At 47.5% G+C, this 16,351-nt stretch overlaps 1 protein-coding gene across 5 annotated transcripts in view; it reads right to left on the bottom strand.

Moving 5' to 3' along the window:
• TANC1 (tetratricopeptide repeat, ankyrin repeat and coiled-coil containing 1) overlaps positions 1–16,351 on the bottom strand; it is a 262,804-nt gene that overhangs the window by 11,714 nt on the left and 234,739 nt on the right. For all 5 annotated transcript variants that reach the window (XM_025404493.1, XM_025404494.1, XM_025404498.1 and 2 more), the window contains 3 exons: positions 3,651–3,784; positions 1,929–2,052; positions 1,112–1,287 (listed from right to left, as the gene is read on the bottom strand). In XM_025404493.1, the coding sequence (XP_025260278.1) occupies positions 1,112–1,287; positions 1,929–2,052; positions 3,651–3,784 (434 nt within the window). The remainder of the gene's footprint in view (positions 1–1,111; positions 1,288–1,928; positions 2,053–3,650; positions 3,785–16,351) is intronic.

The raw sequence follows: 16,351 nt of genomic DNA, 5'->3' as shown, positions 1-16,351 counted from the left end.
CCTGATTTGATCATTCCACAATGTATACATGTATCAAAACATCACACTGCACCCCATAAATATACACAATCATTTGTCAATTAAAAATAAAACTTTGTCTGGGCATGGTGGCTCATGCCTGTAATCCTACCATTTTCAGAAGCCAAGGTGGGGAGATCACTTGAGCCCAGGTGTTCGAGACCAGCCTGGGTAACATAGTGAAACCCTGTCTCTAAAAATTAGCCAGGTGTGGTGGTACATGCCTGTATTGCCAGCTACTCAGGGAGCTGAGGTGAGAGGATCTCTTGAGACCAGGAGAGCAAGGCTGCAGTGATCACAGCACTGCACTCCAGTCTGGGCAACAGAGCAAGACTCTGTCTCAAAAATTAATAATAGGCCAGGTGCAGGGGCTCACGCCTGTAATCCCAGCACCTTGGGAGGCCGAGGCAGGTGGATCACGAGGTCAGGAGTTCAAGACCAGCCTGGCCAACACGGTGAAACCCTGTTTCTCCTAAAAATACAGAAATTAGCTGGGCATGGTGGTACGTGCCTGTAATCCCAGCTATTCAGGAGGCTGAGGTAGGAGAACTGCTTGAACCCAGAAGGCGGAGGCTGCAGCAAGCTGAGATTGTGCCACTGCACTCCCACCTGGGCAACACAGCAAGACTCCATCTCAGAAAAAGAAAATAATAATAATAAAAACAAAACAAAACAACTTTTTAAAAAAGCAACCAGGTAGTCATTTGATTAGTCACTTACCATATATAAAAGTACTTTCTAAATGATCTATGCAAAAGTTTTATTTATATGGATGACTGAGAAAATCACGTATGGACATGCATACACATATTCACGCATGTGTCTTTTGTATGTGCTGTTTGTAAGCAGGTATTTTTCAGCTTTTATGAGTTGACTAAAATCCTAAGTCCTGGAATAGATTGCATGTCACAGAATTAAAGAAAAATGAAAGATCCCCGACAAGACACACACACACACACACACACACACACACACACACACACACTCTGACGACCCTGAGACACAATCTCATGCAGGCCCTGGAGTGAGCTGTTCACTTCCTGGGGTTTCTTTCCAATGCAGGTGGAGGTGGGGAACACCTGCTGGTACTCACAGTCTCGGCATCACCATAGAAGGCAGCCAGGTCCAAGGGCGTGCGGCCATTCTTGTCCATCTGGTCTATCGCAGCTCCTTCTTCAACCAGATACTGGACCACTGCCCTGTGACCTTTCAGACAAGCCCAGCTTAATGCTGACAGACCCTCTTTGTCTAGAGAAGAAAGAGCTGCACCTGAAAGGAAAGCCCATTCACAGAACATGAACCTTATGAGATGACAAAGACAGAAAGCAAATAATTGCACACCTGCAGAACACCTGGCCTGAACCGAGTGTCAGTCAAGCACTGTGAAGGGTGACACTGGCCAAATGGGCTGGCAGAATGGTCATCGCTGCTGAAGAGGAATACCAGGCACGTGGCTGTGTTGCCTATTCTCTCTACTGTATATCAGAAAATTTCTGTACAGCCAGGCGCGGTGGCTCACACCTGTAATCTCAGCACTTTGGGAGGCCAGGGATCACGAGGTCAGGAGATTGAGACCATCCTGGCTAACATGGTGAAACCCCGTCTCTACTAAAAATACAAAAAAAATTAGCCAGGCGTGCACCTGTAGTCCCAGCTACTCGGGGGGCTGAGGCAGGAGAATGGCATGAACCCGGGAGGCAGAGCTTGCAGCGAGCCAAGATCACGCCACTGCACTCCAGCCTGGGCAACAGAATGAAACTCCGTCTCAAAAAAAAAAAAAAAAAAAAGAAAGAAAGAAAATTTCCATAACAGAAAACTTAGAATTTGAATCAGAAAGCACTGAATGGGTCTGCTAAAGTTCTCTCTCTGTGTCCGTCCAAAAGAAACCTTTGAGGGCATGATGCTGCTACCTTTTGAAAGGAGGAATTCCACGGTGCTCAAGTGCCCTTCACAAGCAGCCACCATGAGGGGCGTCCGGCCTTGCTTGTCACTTAGGTTCACATCACAGCCGCGTTCCAACAGCAGTCTAACAATCTGGAAGAGACACTTGAAATTACCATCCTCCTGCTGCCTTTTCAACCACACCTGCTATACCCAGACAGGTTTCTGAACCTTTAAAAGTAGTCAAATGACTTTCTTTCAAAAATCCCTAAGTTGCGTGAACCATGGGGCCTGGAAAATCTTTCCACTGTATTCCTTTGAACAGAATCTTTTCCAAAATATATGCTCTTTTCAACATGCTCAATTCATTGCTGTTATCTACTAAATATACACATACTAGACAGAAATGGTAATTTGCGGGAGGAGGGATGCCAATTACAATCTCCAAGGACAAGACAGCCACAGGGGCATGGGAAAATGAGGCACAACTCAGGGGGGCAAGCAGCAGTCACGGGGTCCCCCATGGGCACTGAAGCTAACTAAGTACCTACAGCTGAGTGCAGGGCAGGAGGGGGTCGCAGAAAGAAGCTCGCCCACTACACACCCAAGCCATGGGCTTTCTTAAGATGCAGCACTAGCGGATGGCATGCCCTCTGGGGAAGGCAACTTTTAGCAAAGCACCCTGAGAAGATTCTCAGCCCTAGAAATACACCTTTCAACCAGGCATGGTCATAAGGTTGGGGAGGAAAAAACCTCAGAAAACCAGATGGGTATCTCATCACCACCATCCCAGCAGAAACTGCTTCACCCACAGCTTAGCCCAAGTTTTTCCCCAACACATCACCTGTTACATGGCCGCAGCAATAGGAGGTGACACATTCCCACTGCCTTCTTGCTTGTTTATCCACTAACAAATGCTTTCCAAACTTCCCCGTGACTTAGGACACAGCAGAGCCAGGAAAGGATTAGCCAGAGGATCAGGGTGAAGCAGTGAGGGTGACAGGGAACAGATGGTACAAACCAAGCTCTTAGGAATGGAAAGGGGAGAAGAATCCTGCCAGGAAGCACTCACAGCTCCTACCAAGGGAGCCAGCAGGCATCGGCAGAGATGCGATTCCATGACCAAAACTTTGGTCTAGAACATTCTTCTTTGTAATGGTCATAACATCCTTTGTATCCGTAGTGTATGTGTAACCTGGTGCTAGGTGAGGGGTAGGTATGTGGTCACTATTTATGAAATGAAGGAACAAGGATCCCCTGGCTCCCTTGAATGAACCACAACAATGGATCATTCATAGTAAAAAACAAAACAAAAAAACAAAAACTAAAACCCAGCCCGAATCAGTGCTGGACCAGAGGGAAACATTTTCTTTTCCAAAGAGCACAAAAGAACTGTGCTTCTTCCAAGTATGTTGGACAAATGCGTCCCAAAACTACAACACGTATGTTAGAGCAAGTCTCTTGTTACCACGATGAGTCCACCCACTCCACCTCCCTCCACAGCTGAAGGCAGTGGCTGTGTCTCTGACCTGAATAGCTCGGCCTTGAGCAGCCTCGCTCCCCAGCCTATGTGGCCAACTGTGTTATCTTGTCAAACGTGTGGCTCTATCAAGTAATCCCGATGGCACAGAAGCCGAGGATGGGGAACAGACAGGTTCAGGGGAGCTGCATGTGTCCTCAGGGGAGCCAGGCAATAGTGAACTCCATCCTCACTCATTGCTTCTGAAGCATTCAGGGGCCCCCCCGGGTACCTGCCAATGCCCCTGGCGTGCTGCACAAAACAAAGGTGGAACCCCTCTCCTGTTTGTCCGCGACACAGCAGCTCCACGCCCCAGCAGCAGCTCGCAGACCTCCAGCTTCCCTCTTCCTGCGGCAGCAGTCAGGGCTAAAGGAAAGTCACATAGAGGGGAATCTGTTAGCATGTGGTGGAGCACAGATGGCCAGAAATTCTTTGACAGTTCTCTCCCCCAGTGGGAGGTAGGGTCTATATGTCCTCCCCCTTTGAACCTGCGGGGGCTCTGTGACAGCTCTGACCAACAGAACACAGCAGAACAAATTCTGTGTGAGTGTCAAGGCCCAGGTCCTAGGAGATGGGCTGCTTGTACATCCCTGAACACTCTTTCCTGGAGGCCGGATGCCATGCTGAGAGGAAGCCCAAGCAGTCCTGTGGTGAGACCCACAGAGAGAAGAACTGAGGCCTGGGCATGGCTGCCAGTTCCAGATGGGCTCCCAGGAGACAGCCAGCACCAGCCGGCCAGCCACATGCATGTGCCATCTGGAAAGGGATCCACCAGCCTGGGTCAAGCTGCCCCAGCTAAAGCCATGTGAGCAGAGGTGAGCCATCCCCACCATGCCCGGCCCAAACTATAGATTCAGAGGTGGCTAAGTTTTTTTTCTGTTTTTCACAGGAAGAGATAACCAGAATACAGTGCAACGCAAACACAGGTTGGAATTATTGTCTAGTTTGGCCTCTTACCCTAAAATCGTAAAATTTCATTCAACAAGAATAATCACTCAGGCAGTCTAGCATGCATGTCACTCCCCCCTCGTTAAAGAATCTCCTTAACACATCAAGATTCAGGGTTAAGAAAGTCAAGAAAGAAAAGAAGATCCAACTGTAGAGGGCCGGAGTGAACATGCTGGCCCAGAGGCAGTGAGCTGTCGTGGTGATGCTGCGGGAAGTCAGCTAAGGATGAAAGAAAAATGGCACGCAAGGAGAAAGGACAATGAGACCGGGCACTCATGGCACTCTCCCATCAGCCTGGGCCTCCCCGCTCCCCGATTCTTAATTTGGGGGTAACAGGCAGGGGGTATAGTTCGAAGAGTTGCTTCTGCTCATCACGGGAATCACTGTCTAGAGAGAAGGACGGAGGAGATGGCAGAAACAACCCCAGGCCAGGACGATCGGCTCTTCAGTGGGACCAGAGGCCAGCAAAGGGCTGAGTGGCGAGGGATGGCTATTCTTCTGGAGGGAGGGAGGAGATGGAGCGCCGCGCCTTGGCTCTATTCCCAGCACATGCCTGGGACGACCCTGTTTCTAAATACAGCCTCCAACCTATACATTTCCAGTTTCCAGAATAGGGAAGTGTTCTTAAAAGTCAGTCAGGCAGACAGACCTCTCAGGCTGAAAATGGGGCAACACAGAAACAGGCCTTCAAAAGGTGTGGTCCGCATGCCAGGGAGCCTATGAGGAGCACCCAGCCCCATTAGTAACCAGGCTCACTAACGAGAGACAGATGTGGAACAAGAAAGCTCACACCCTGCTAGCGGAAAGGCACACGGTGGCTGCTCTGGAAAACAGGCTGATGCTACGAGTAAGTGGAAGATGGGTGTAACCCCCCACCCAGCAACCCACTTGCAGAGATGCACCCTGCAGGCACTCTCAGGGTGCGCCAGAAACACAAGCAAAAATGCTCACTGCACCCCGGGCTGCAAGCAATCCAAACAACCATCATCAGCAGCAGCAGTAGGCTTCAAGAAAGTGGCACCATCAATCAGCAGAACACTACATGTCTACAAAAATAAACACCATGTGGCTAAACACGACTGACCAAGTCAGTCTCACAAACTTAACAAGGATTCGAAGAAACCAAACCCAAAAGAAAACACAGAGGACTTTGTTCATACACAGTTCAAAAGCAGAATGCTATGACAGCCGTCTCGGGAGAGGGTCACCTATGGGCTTCCGATTAGCAAGGGTGGGACCTGGTTTGTCTCCTGTGCACCTTCTGAGCTCGGGTCTCAGAGCTAAGCCCCAGGAGCCAAGGGCTCAGGGATGCTGGTGTCTGCACACACCCCTTGGTCTACCTGTCCTCTTTGACACCCCTCAGGGCAGCTAACAGATGCCTGCTTCCTCTGGTTCCTACAATAAAGCCCAGGGAAGCTGGGAGTCTGTTGCTGATTTGTGACCTCCTCTGGTCACACAAGTCAGCATGGCCATGGTTTAACCTCCAGGAGCCACATACACAAAAGGCGGCAAACCAGTTCTCTCCCTGCAACAAACTAGCTCCCCTACTGAACAGTCTCCACAGACTGTCCTCAGGGCCATGGTGCAGTGTGGCTGGCGACCTCACCTCTTCACATGTCACAGAGAGGTAGCCACATCTGTCCCATGGATCACCTGAGCTCTGTGTTCAATCTGGGGCCTTGTCACCGGAAAGTGAGGGAGTGAGCGTGGGCAGCAGGCAGTCCTGGTCTTGTGGACCTAAGGATGTAAAGGTCAGGCCCAGGATGACCATGGGGAAAGCATCCCCTTCTCCATCCTTCCAGAAGGGCAACGCAGCTCTCACTTTGCTTCTGGTCCTCAGTCAGTGTGGACCTCTCATCAGTGAAGGGACCTTCTTCAGTGGCCTCATCATAGACCAGCCCCTCGTAAGAGTTTACACAGCAGCCCAGGGAGCTTAGGGCCAGTCTGCAGGCCTGGCCGATCCCTCCCACACCCTATTCCTCACCACCCAGATGACGGCCTGTTTCTTTTCAGAAAGGAGGCCACCACATTTCTCCAGAAAAAATGCATTTAAAGAGCTCTGTCCTGATGGATGTCCTCAAGCCTATTCATCTATGTTTGCAGCAGACAGCACTACAGCGGTGGGGGACCAGAGGAGGTAACAAGTCAGGAGCTGACTCCCAGCTCCCCAGGCCTTGTCTGAGCACCAGAGAGAGCAGGCATCTGCCAGCTGTCAAGATGCTCTGACACCTGATGCTACAATATTTTTCCATGAGGCATAACAACTTCAGTTCTCTGTGGTAGAACAGTCCTTCACATGCACTGGGACATGGTCCCTTGCAGCTCTTCAAGGAGGTAGCTGGTAAACTCAGCCAAGGTCCTCATGAGAAGTCAGTGCTGGCACCAACATGTGTGTTCAGTGAGTCATCCTAGTGGAGGGCACAGGGGGCCTGTGCACCATGGTTCTCAGAAAATGAGAGACTGCTCAGCTCTGGAGTCCCAAGGTCGAGGATGTAACACAGCACAAGACACCTGAAGACATGATCTAGTCTCAGTTGCTATGTGTGACCTTGGCAAATCCTCAAGGTCTGTGAGCTTCAGTTTTCCCATGCAGAAAGCTAAGGAGTTGAGCCTGACCAGAGTTATGAAAAGGCCAAAGTTTCCGCAAATGCTTAGTCCTCATTTCATTCTTTAAATGCACCTTATTTAAAATTTTGTAATAAACACAATACCCATCCCCCACCCAACCACCACCACATTTGCAGTTACTAAATTCTTTCTTTTTGTTTTTGAGACAGGATCTTGCTCTGTTACCCAGGCTGGAGTGCGGTGGTGCAATCTTGGCTCACTGCAACCTTTGCCTCCCAAGTTCAAGGGATTCCCCTGCCTCAGCCTCCCGAGTAGCTGGGATTACAGGCACGAGCCCCCATGCCTGGCTGATTTTTATATTTTTAGTAGAGATGGAGTTTCACCATGTTGGCCCGGCTGGTCTTGAGCTCCTGACCTCAGGTGATCTGCCCACCTTGGCCTCCCAAAGTGCTGGGATTACAGGTGTGAGCCACTGTGCCTGGCCGCTGTCACTAAATTCTGATACCCTGGGGCCCAGCGCATTACCATGGGTGCCCAGAATAACTTACCACTGGGCAGTCTTTATAATAGTGCTTTTCCTGTCATCTTTCTAGTTAGATAATTTCTTAGAACTACAGGAAGAGCCGTTTTTAACAACAATTGCCATCTGCATCACTGATCTGGATGACGAAGTGGATTCTTTCAAGACAGTGCAACCAGAACAAAATACTGAAGGGCACGGATGCTACAGCTGATCTGGACTGCAGGTGCCATTCATATTTGTGTTATGCAAACAGGCCCATTGCCCTTCCTGAGCAGATATTTAATCTCAGTGCGTCGGTATGTAAAACTGACATCAATACCATTAACAGGATGCACTGAGACAGAGGTGAGGAGGCGGTTCCCATACCTAAAATGTTTGGAAACCAGGGTCGAAGGTGATCCTATCTGTACTCTGAGAATCTACACAAACCAGTTCTGGTCCCTGCTGTCCTGGGAATTCCCGCTGTAGTCTCTTCCTGCCACAATGATAATGTTAATGATTCCTACTAATATAAGGCTCGGGGTACTTTTATATTGTGAGAGACCAGAATATGCCACCCCAAAATATGTCTTTTTGCATAAAGATTTTGAGCTGATTATTTTGAGATACTGAAGACACAGGAGGTATTCCAAAAACAGAGAAGTTATCCTCTTGTAAGACAAAATTCAAGGGTGTCTTCCTTTCTATACCAAGAAGAGAAGGATGGCTACATGACTAGAGACTTCTATCAATGAAGAATCTGGCTCACAAACCTTACCCTTGTTAACCGCTTTTCTTGGGTACCTCTCCATAACTGGCCTTCCCCACACCATTTATCTTTGTTTCAGGGGATTTTTTTTTTTCCCTTAGAGATGGTTTCTCACTCTGTCACCCAGGCTGGAGTGCAGTGGCACAATCTCAGCTCACTGCAACCTCTGCTTCTCGGGTTTAAGCAATTCTCCTGCCTTGGCCTCCCAGTTAGCTGGGATTACAGGTGTGTGCCACCACGCCCGGCTAATTTTTGTATTTTTAGTAGAGACAGGGTTTCACCATGTTGGCCAAGCTGGTCTCGAACTCCTGACCTTGTGATCTGCCCGCTTCAGCCTTCCAAAGTGCTGGGATTACAGGTGTGTGCCACCGTGCCTGGCTGGGATGATGGCTTTTAAGCCTAAAATCTAAGCCATCTCTTGGACACCGACTCATTTCTCTGGGTATCTCCCACAGATACAACACAAGATAACAAGATACACCTGCTATTCAACTTCTGTTTGTGTAAATCTGTCTTTCATTGCTGCAGTCTGTCCCAAGAACTGTGAAGGGTAAGGATAAAGTGATTTCTTCCTCTACTACAATATACATTATCTGGATTGATCTGATCATGTGATTCTTACGCTGGCAGATCTGGGTATTGAACCACTACCTGGATCTGCTGCTGCTCTGCCATTTTCCTCCAGGCAAAGAACAACTCCCTCTTCCTCTTCTCCCCGGTTAACCAGAAGAAGGAATGAATCAAAACACAGACACATTGGCTCCATGCTGAGGCAGGGCCCAGGTAAATGCATGATGCCATGCAAAGGAATAAACACAGGACTCTTCCATTTGATGAGATCTGAAGCAGCCCATCCACCACAGCATTCTGCTCTTTTATTTAGTAAACAAGTTTCATCTCCATTACAAACGGGGCCTTTAAATCAGGATTTCTGTTGCAGCTGCTGCTGAATTTTTGCAACAGCAGCACATCAGAAATGATAGTCCAGCACTAAAAATAGGGACCTCTGTTTCACAGAGGCGTCAGAGAAGCCACAAGTTGGAGCAAATGACAAGGGGCGAGCGTGCCACCCTGGGCATGGCAACGGGGTTGGACCCTGTCCACCTCCTTTTCCTTCACAACTCTTGCTATGGTATTTGGTGACTTCCTCTTGAGGCAACTAAAAACCTGTAAGTACAGGCAGACTTTGCTCAGGCTTAAAACAGATCACGTACTACACACAAATTCCTGACGAGGCTCTCGTTTACAATTGATGCAGACAGACAACAAGATCTGTGTTTTCCTTTTTCTAAGCAGATTGAGTATTCTGGGGCCATCGCTGCAAACTCCTGAGGCTCTGCCATTTTCAGGGGATCTCAAGTTTTAGCAGCCACAGGGACTTACGAACACCATATACGGAAACAAAGAGACTGAAGAATAGCCAGCCACATGCTTAAGCAAACAAGACCACGGCTAAATTATGCTCAGGAATTCCAGCTATTCTGCTGCAAAGGCCGACCTCGGGTGCTGCCCACCAGGCTCCAGTGAGGGTTAATGCATTCCGCCCGACCCGAAGGAAAAGAGGGCAGGGGAGGGCAGGAGAAAAGAATGCCCTGCTATGGGCAGTACCTTGCCTTCTGGCCAGTGAAATACAAAGATGGAGAAAAAAAAAGACTTGGTATGAAATGGGAGCTCAAAAATCAACGTGAACAGATGGCACTTTTTAGGACTCAAATTGGACACAATTTACTCTACTTGCAAAATCCTTAACAAGATGGCATTTGTGAATTAGATTCCCATGAAAGCACATATTTTCTGACGATCTGAATAATTTCACCTCAGCAACTTGCCTTCTGTCTTGAGAAGGCAAGTAGGTTTGTAATGGCAGACGTTCATTTTACGAACAACCTGACTGGCCGGGCACAGTGGCTCACGCCTGTAATCCCAGCACTTTGGGAGGCCGAGGCGGGCAGATCACAAGGTCAAGAGATAGAGACCATTCTGGCCAACATGGTGAAACCCTGTCTCTACTAAAAGTACAAAAATTAGCTGGGCATGATGGCACACAGCTGTAATCCCAGCTACTCAGGAGGCTGAGGCAGGAGAATCACTTGAATCCAGGAGGCGAGTCGCAGTGAGCCGAGATCTCTCCACTCCACTCCAGCCTGGTGACAGAGCGAGATACGGTCTCAAAATAAATAAATAAATAAATAAATAAATAAATAAATAAATAAATATAAAACTGACAACAATCTGAACTTATTGGAAACAGCAGCAAGAGAGTTTTTTGCACCATAAAATGGATGGTTTGCAGGAATCTTTTATATACTAAAGTTCTCTGGGAAAAGATTTGATTTGCAAAAACTCCATTGTCAACTTGCCGGGGACACAGTTATTCCACAAACAGGGCTATTCCTAAAATTTTATAGCAGATCTGTCACTCAAATTCACGGGATGTGTTACTCAGGCTCAGGATGGCTTGGCTTACAGATCACAACAATGGGTCTGTATTCCCACCCACATTTGGTTTTGGACCCAACTTGGGGGCTTAGAGAGAAGGGCAGCATAGTCAGTGCACACAGAAGCAGCTTCCTGCTGGCAGACTATGACCTTTTCATGCATTACCCATGGATGTATGAAAACCATTCTGCAAGCTGGAACGAAGTACCTCCGGAGAACAGCTCACACCAGGAGAACCCGCTTTCTGCTGGCTGAGAGGGCACTGCGGGCAGGGCAGGGTGGCTGGGCTCTGCCTGTATACTTGTGTTCACATGTGGAATTTCCTTCCTATTATCCTGGCCTCTCCCATATTTTATAAAAATGAGTGGAAAATGAAAAAAATGAGTGTCAACATTAATTGAAAGCAGCAGGGTTCTCATAAATGTCATCTAATTGTGGCCAAGGTGAGAACTGTGAGATGTGATGAAGGTAGTGATGCTTGACCCTCAGCCCCAGGCCCGACGGCCACACCCTGCTCAAAGGCAGAGAACACCAGGAAAGAGTGTGCCTGACACATTGCACATTTCTCAGCTACTTTATCTCAATGGTAAAATGTAATGAGGGATTTTAGGATTTCTTTTTTTTTTTTTTTTTTAAACTCTGGGAATGACTGCCCGCCCCGCCTTTGTAACTGACTCTAAGCGGCTACATGGAGGCTGACCAGTCAGACTTGCTTTGCTGCCACTGGGCGCTTGGCCATCACACTGAGGGCCTCAGGGAAGCTGGCCCCCATGTCCTCTGGCTGAAAGCAGCAACCCCTCCCCAAAAGGCCAGGCAATATGCCGCCCCGCCCCACCTTCTAGACATAGGACTAAGATTTACAGAAGCCAAATGTCATAGCCTCGCTTTGTTCTTTGTTAGGCATTTCCTCCTGTCTCTGAGGGAGGGGAAGGCTTCTATTAGAAGAACATACTTTCCAAGAGCTATAAATTTTTCACCTCTACAAAGACCAGGCAGTTATCTAACCATGAAGGTAATCAAGATGGCTCTTCCAGAAAACTGTACTTGCACTGGGAGACAAACATCCCAAGCCTTGGGGTCTGGGACAAGCCTCCAACACTGCCAGCCTCAACTGAAGCTTCTGCAGGCTGGGGCACTGCTGTTCAGTGACCTCACGAATGGGAAGCCAGCACTGCCCAGGTACAGTCACAGGCCGTGTGACGATGTTTCAGTCAGTGACAGACTGTGCATACAACAGCACAGTGGTCTCATAATACCGTATTTTTATACCTTCTCTATGTTTAGACACACAAGTATTTACCTTTGTGTTATAGCTGCCTACAGTATTCAGTACAGCAATATGCTGTACAGGCTTGGAGCCTGGGAGCAATAGGCTGTGCCATCCAGGCTTGTGTAGGTACACTGGAAGATGTTCACACAATGACCAAATCGCCTAAGGATGCATCTCTCAGAACTATCTCATGCACAAATTTAAAAAGTTGTGGTTTTGAACACCTTGCTTATTGTTTCCCATTTGGTAAAACTCTCCCAGGAGGGTCAGATCTCCCAACAGCCATGATGGGCCTGCAGAAGCAGCCTGGCTGGGGCCAGATACGGGGATTCTGTGTTATAAGGCAACAGGCATCAACCAAGCATCCTGGAAAAATGTGGCTCCCTCTGCTGACAGACATGACCCTGTTTTCACCGAGCTATCTATGGGAGGTGAATACACGGCAGAATCCAAATCTGGGGAACCAGAACACTCCTGACCATGTTACAAATTCTACTGTAAAAACACTGTCAGCCTGTATGTGCATTCGAGATTAAAAAAGAACCTCAAATTGCCAACTTCTTTTAAAAAATAAAATGTGTAACTGCACCTGTAAACAGGACTTCACACGTGTGACCAACATTCCTTTCTTTTCCACCCTTATGACTCCATCTTCCAAAGTAATTGCAAAGTTGAAGATTCCATCACTTACACATCCACTTACTCAACCGAAAAATGTATAGCATACATTAATAACATATTACAATAATAATATTAATCAACTTATCACAACCCTGACAATACATAGCATTTACTGAACACGCATCAACTGCTGAGAGCCGCACAAAATACCCTGGGTGGATTCTCATTTAATCTTGTTAAGAACCTTTTGAACCAGGTGTCATGATGATGCCCACGTTACTGAGGTGAAATAACTGAGTCACAGGAGTTACATCATCTGCCCCAAATCACAAAGGGAATCAGTGTCAGAGTCAGAAATTTAACCTGAGCAACGGAATGGACCTGAAGTCATGCTCTTGATCAAAACAGGAAGATGCTATTGGATTTAAATAACATACCATGCCATTTGTAAAGGGCTGCCTACACAATGCTCTTGGTCCTCCATATTCATAAATTCAGTGAACACAATCAACTTCTATGAGGCAAGCACTACTCACAGTTCTCTGTTACAGATGAGGAAAATAAGCCCCAGAGAAATTAAACAACTTACGTAAGGTCCCACAGCCAGTGGGAGTATAGCAGAGTCTAAGGTTTTTGTTTTGTTTTGTTTTTTGAGACAAGTATCACTCTGTTGCCCAGGCTGGAGTGCAGTGGCAGGATCTTGGCTCACTGCAACCTCTGCCTCCTGGGTTCAAGCAATTCCCTGACTCAGCCTCCTGAGTAGCTGGGATTACAGGCACCTACCACCACGCCTGGCTAGTTTTTGTATTTTTAGTAGAGACTGGATTTCACCATGTTGGCCAGGCTGGTCTTGCACTCCTGATCTCATACTCACCTCGGTCTCCCAAAGTGCTGGGATTACAGGCATGAGCCACTGCACCCGGCCAGTCTGAGTTCTTAGCTCCTACACTGCTGCCTCCAGGAAGTCGCCTTTAAAAATATCTAAAGCAATCAACAACCTTCTATGAGTGTTGTTTAGAATGAAAGTACCAGAAAGTGCGTCTCTTTTTTTGAGGAACTGCTGTGATTTCTCCCATGGACAATAAAAATAGTTTACAAGGAGTGTGTTCCCCTCTAATTCTGGCCACATGGCATTCTACAGCCACAGTAGTAGCTCAATTTAGTATGCCACGGCACGAATGTTTGAGCGGTTCTTCATGTCCTATTCCTGCCTTAGTGTTTTAAAGTTCTTATCTGCATCATTTCAAGTAAGCTGCTTCAAATCCTTTGAGGAATAATGTGTGTGCTATAAATAATGTAACCTCAATTTAAAAATAATTTCCTAAAAGATAAACAACATAAGCCATCTTTCATACAGACTTTGTTCTTTTAAGAATCCATGAGAAGACTAGACCTTTGGACAGCTGTCACTTCTAAAGTGTGCTGAGAATGTTCACATGTGGAAGGCTGGGTTACACACCAAGTTATTTAAAGCAGGCATAAAGTTCTCTCTCTCCTCTCAGTAAGGGCTAAGCTTGTGCTGAGGACTTGGTTACATGCCAGGACACCACATGAGTTCTCAGTGTAAAAAGGGGGCATTTCCACAAAAGCATTTTATACAATCTCACATCTGGCCCCCAAAACACAGAAAGAATCCAAATATCATTTCAAGAATTTGAAAGAAACAAGGATGATTTTTCTGTGGGAGTGTAATCCTTCCCAAAATATGAATGAATATATTTTTCTGTTGAAGGCAGAAGTATTTTTTGTTAAACATTCAGGGTTCACTCACTAGAAAAATGGACTCTATGTACAGCAAGAACAGCTTGATGAAGGTGGTCAAGGGGCCAATTCGTTCGTGCTTGAGACGCCACCCCTGGGTTTGTACCTGCTCACTGCTGGCCACTCAGCCTGCCCTACAGGGTGGGGACATGCTGACCTGACCCCTCTGCCCTCTTTGCAGAGAGGAGTGGTCTCCAGAACCCACCCACATCAGGGGCAAAACCCAGGGGTCTGTGAGACCAGGAGGACAGGGTGTGGACAAACCCAGTGCCCTCAGTTCTGATCCCCCATCTGCCTCCACTGGTTGGGGGACCCCTGTGCCCATCCTTTCCAACCAGAGCCGTTACCCCTTCCATGTTGGTAACCCCACTTTGTCCCTTACAGGGCACAGGGTCACCCCACCCCATCTTGCTCCTTTCAGGATCCTGGGTAGTCCCTCCCACGCACCCTTGAGGGTACTGGCTTACTCCCCATCGTGTTGTTATGCTGAGGACAGTTCCGACTGACAGCAGCCTGGATTTCCATGCCCACTAACCTTACTGAACCTTCTTAGAACAAACACTTGCAGAGGAAGGAATGCCTTGATAAAAAATTTCCAAATACTGTTGAGATGCTCAGGACCTCTGAAAAATCCAGTATCTTCAGTATTCGACAGCAAGTCACAGTTTTCCCTACAGGATCCTCCATGTGTGTTCCATGTAACACATATTCTCCACATGCCCTAACAAGCCATGGGCAAACACTTTCCTTCCAATCTCTCACCTGAAATTCTGTCCTGAGATGTGCATGCATTACCTAATGAGGAGGATACTTCCTGATAAAGGTCACACATCATCAATGACAGGGATGCATCCTGAGAAATGTATCATTAGGTGATTATATGATCGTGCTAACACCACATGGTGGACTTACACGAACCTCGATGGTGTAGCCTACTATATACCTAGGCTACATGGTACAGCATCTTGCTCCTAAACTGCTAACCTGTACAGCCTATTACTGTACTGGATACTGTAGGCAGTTGTAACACAGTGGTACTTGTGTAACTAAACACAGAAAAAGTAGCAACACAGAAAAAGTAAAGACACAGTATTTTTATGGGAACACCTTCTCACATGTAGTCTGTTGCTGACAGAAACATCATTATGCGGGGGATGACTGTATATGTGACTGCAAGGCTTAATCCAGTAGGCCTGACCTTTATTTTACATTCTTACCAAATAACAGCCCCTCCTCTCTCCAAAATGCCTAAGGTAAATTCAAATGAGGAATGGGTCATTTTTACACCAACAGTAGTAAGGCATCCAGCTTCCTGTGTTCTGGGGCGGCTTTGGATGTGGGAAGCCCACTGTCCATGCCTGGGGGCCCCTGTGATGGAAGCCAAAAGAGTCACAAAAGGGGAAAGGAAAGCAGTCCCATGGAAACAAGAGGGAAACGAAAATCATCAAAGTGTCAAATACAACAGGACCCAGCTTCACAGCCCAATTTGGAAACAGGTGCGAGGATCCCGCCCCCAAGAGGGGCCTGGAAACACCCACCCCAGCTGCAGGGCACTGCCTGAGGGCTCAAGATCCAGAGGGAGCCAGGTTCTGTCCAAAATTCCATGCAGAATTAGTGAATAGTGAACTACAGTGATCACACATGCTGAGTGGAACTGCTTCAACGCGCTACACAAAGGGAGGCCTGCGATGCGGCTAAATAGCCCATTCAACTGACAGTGGAGAAAATTCGGCCCATCTTAGGAACAGAGGCAAATAGTTGCTTTGGCAATAAAAATTAATTACCTGACTAAACTCCTTTAGAAAGTATTCAACAATTAAAATAGTACTGACTTAACATAAAATAACACTTCACATGAAGTATTTCAGTCATACTTTTAACCAACTCTGATAGGGCATCCCCTTCCAGAAATTAGGGAAGGGCAGCCCTGGGGAGCCGCCATGGTCCTGTGCACGAAGCACGGGGCTCTGGGTGTGCTGGTGACCTTCCTTCAAACAGAAGGACCTCTGAGGGGGTGACCTTGACAGGGCGGGATGGCTGCCAGAGATCTGCACG

The sequence above is a fragment of the Theropithecus gelada genome, chromosome 12 (assembly GCF_003255815.1).
Source record: "Theropithecus gelada isolate Dixy chromosome 12, Tgel_1.0, whole genome shotgun sequence".
NCBI lineage: Eukaryota > Metazoa > Chordata > Mammalia > Primates > Cercopithecidae > Theropithecus > Theropithecus gelada.
The sequence above is the reverse complement of the archived record's forward strand: the minus strand, read 5'-3'. Positions and strand labels throughout refer to the sequence as shown.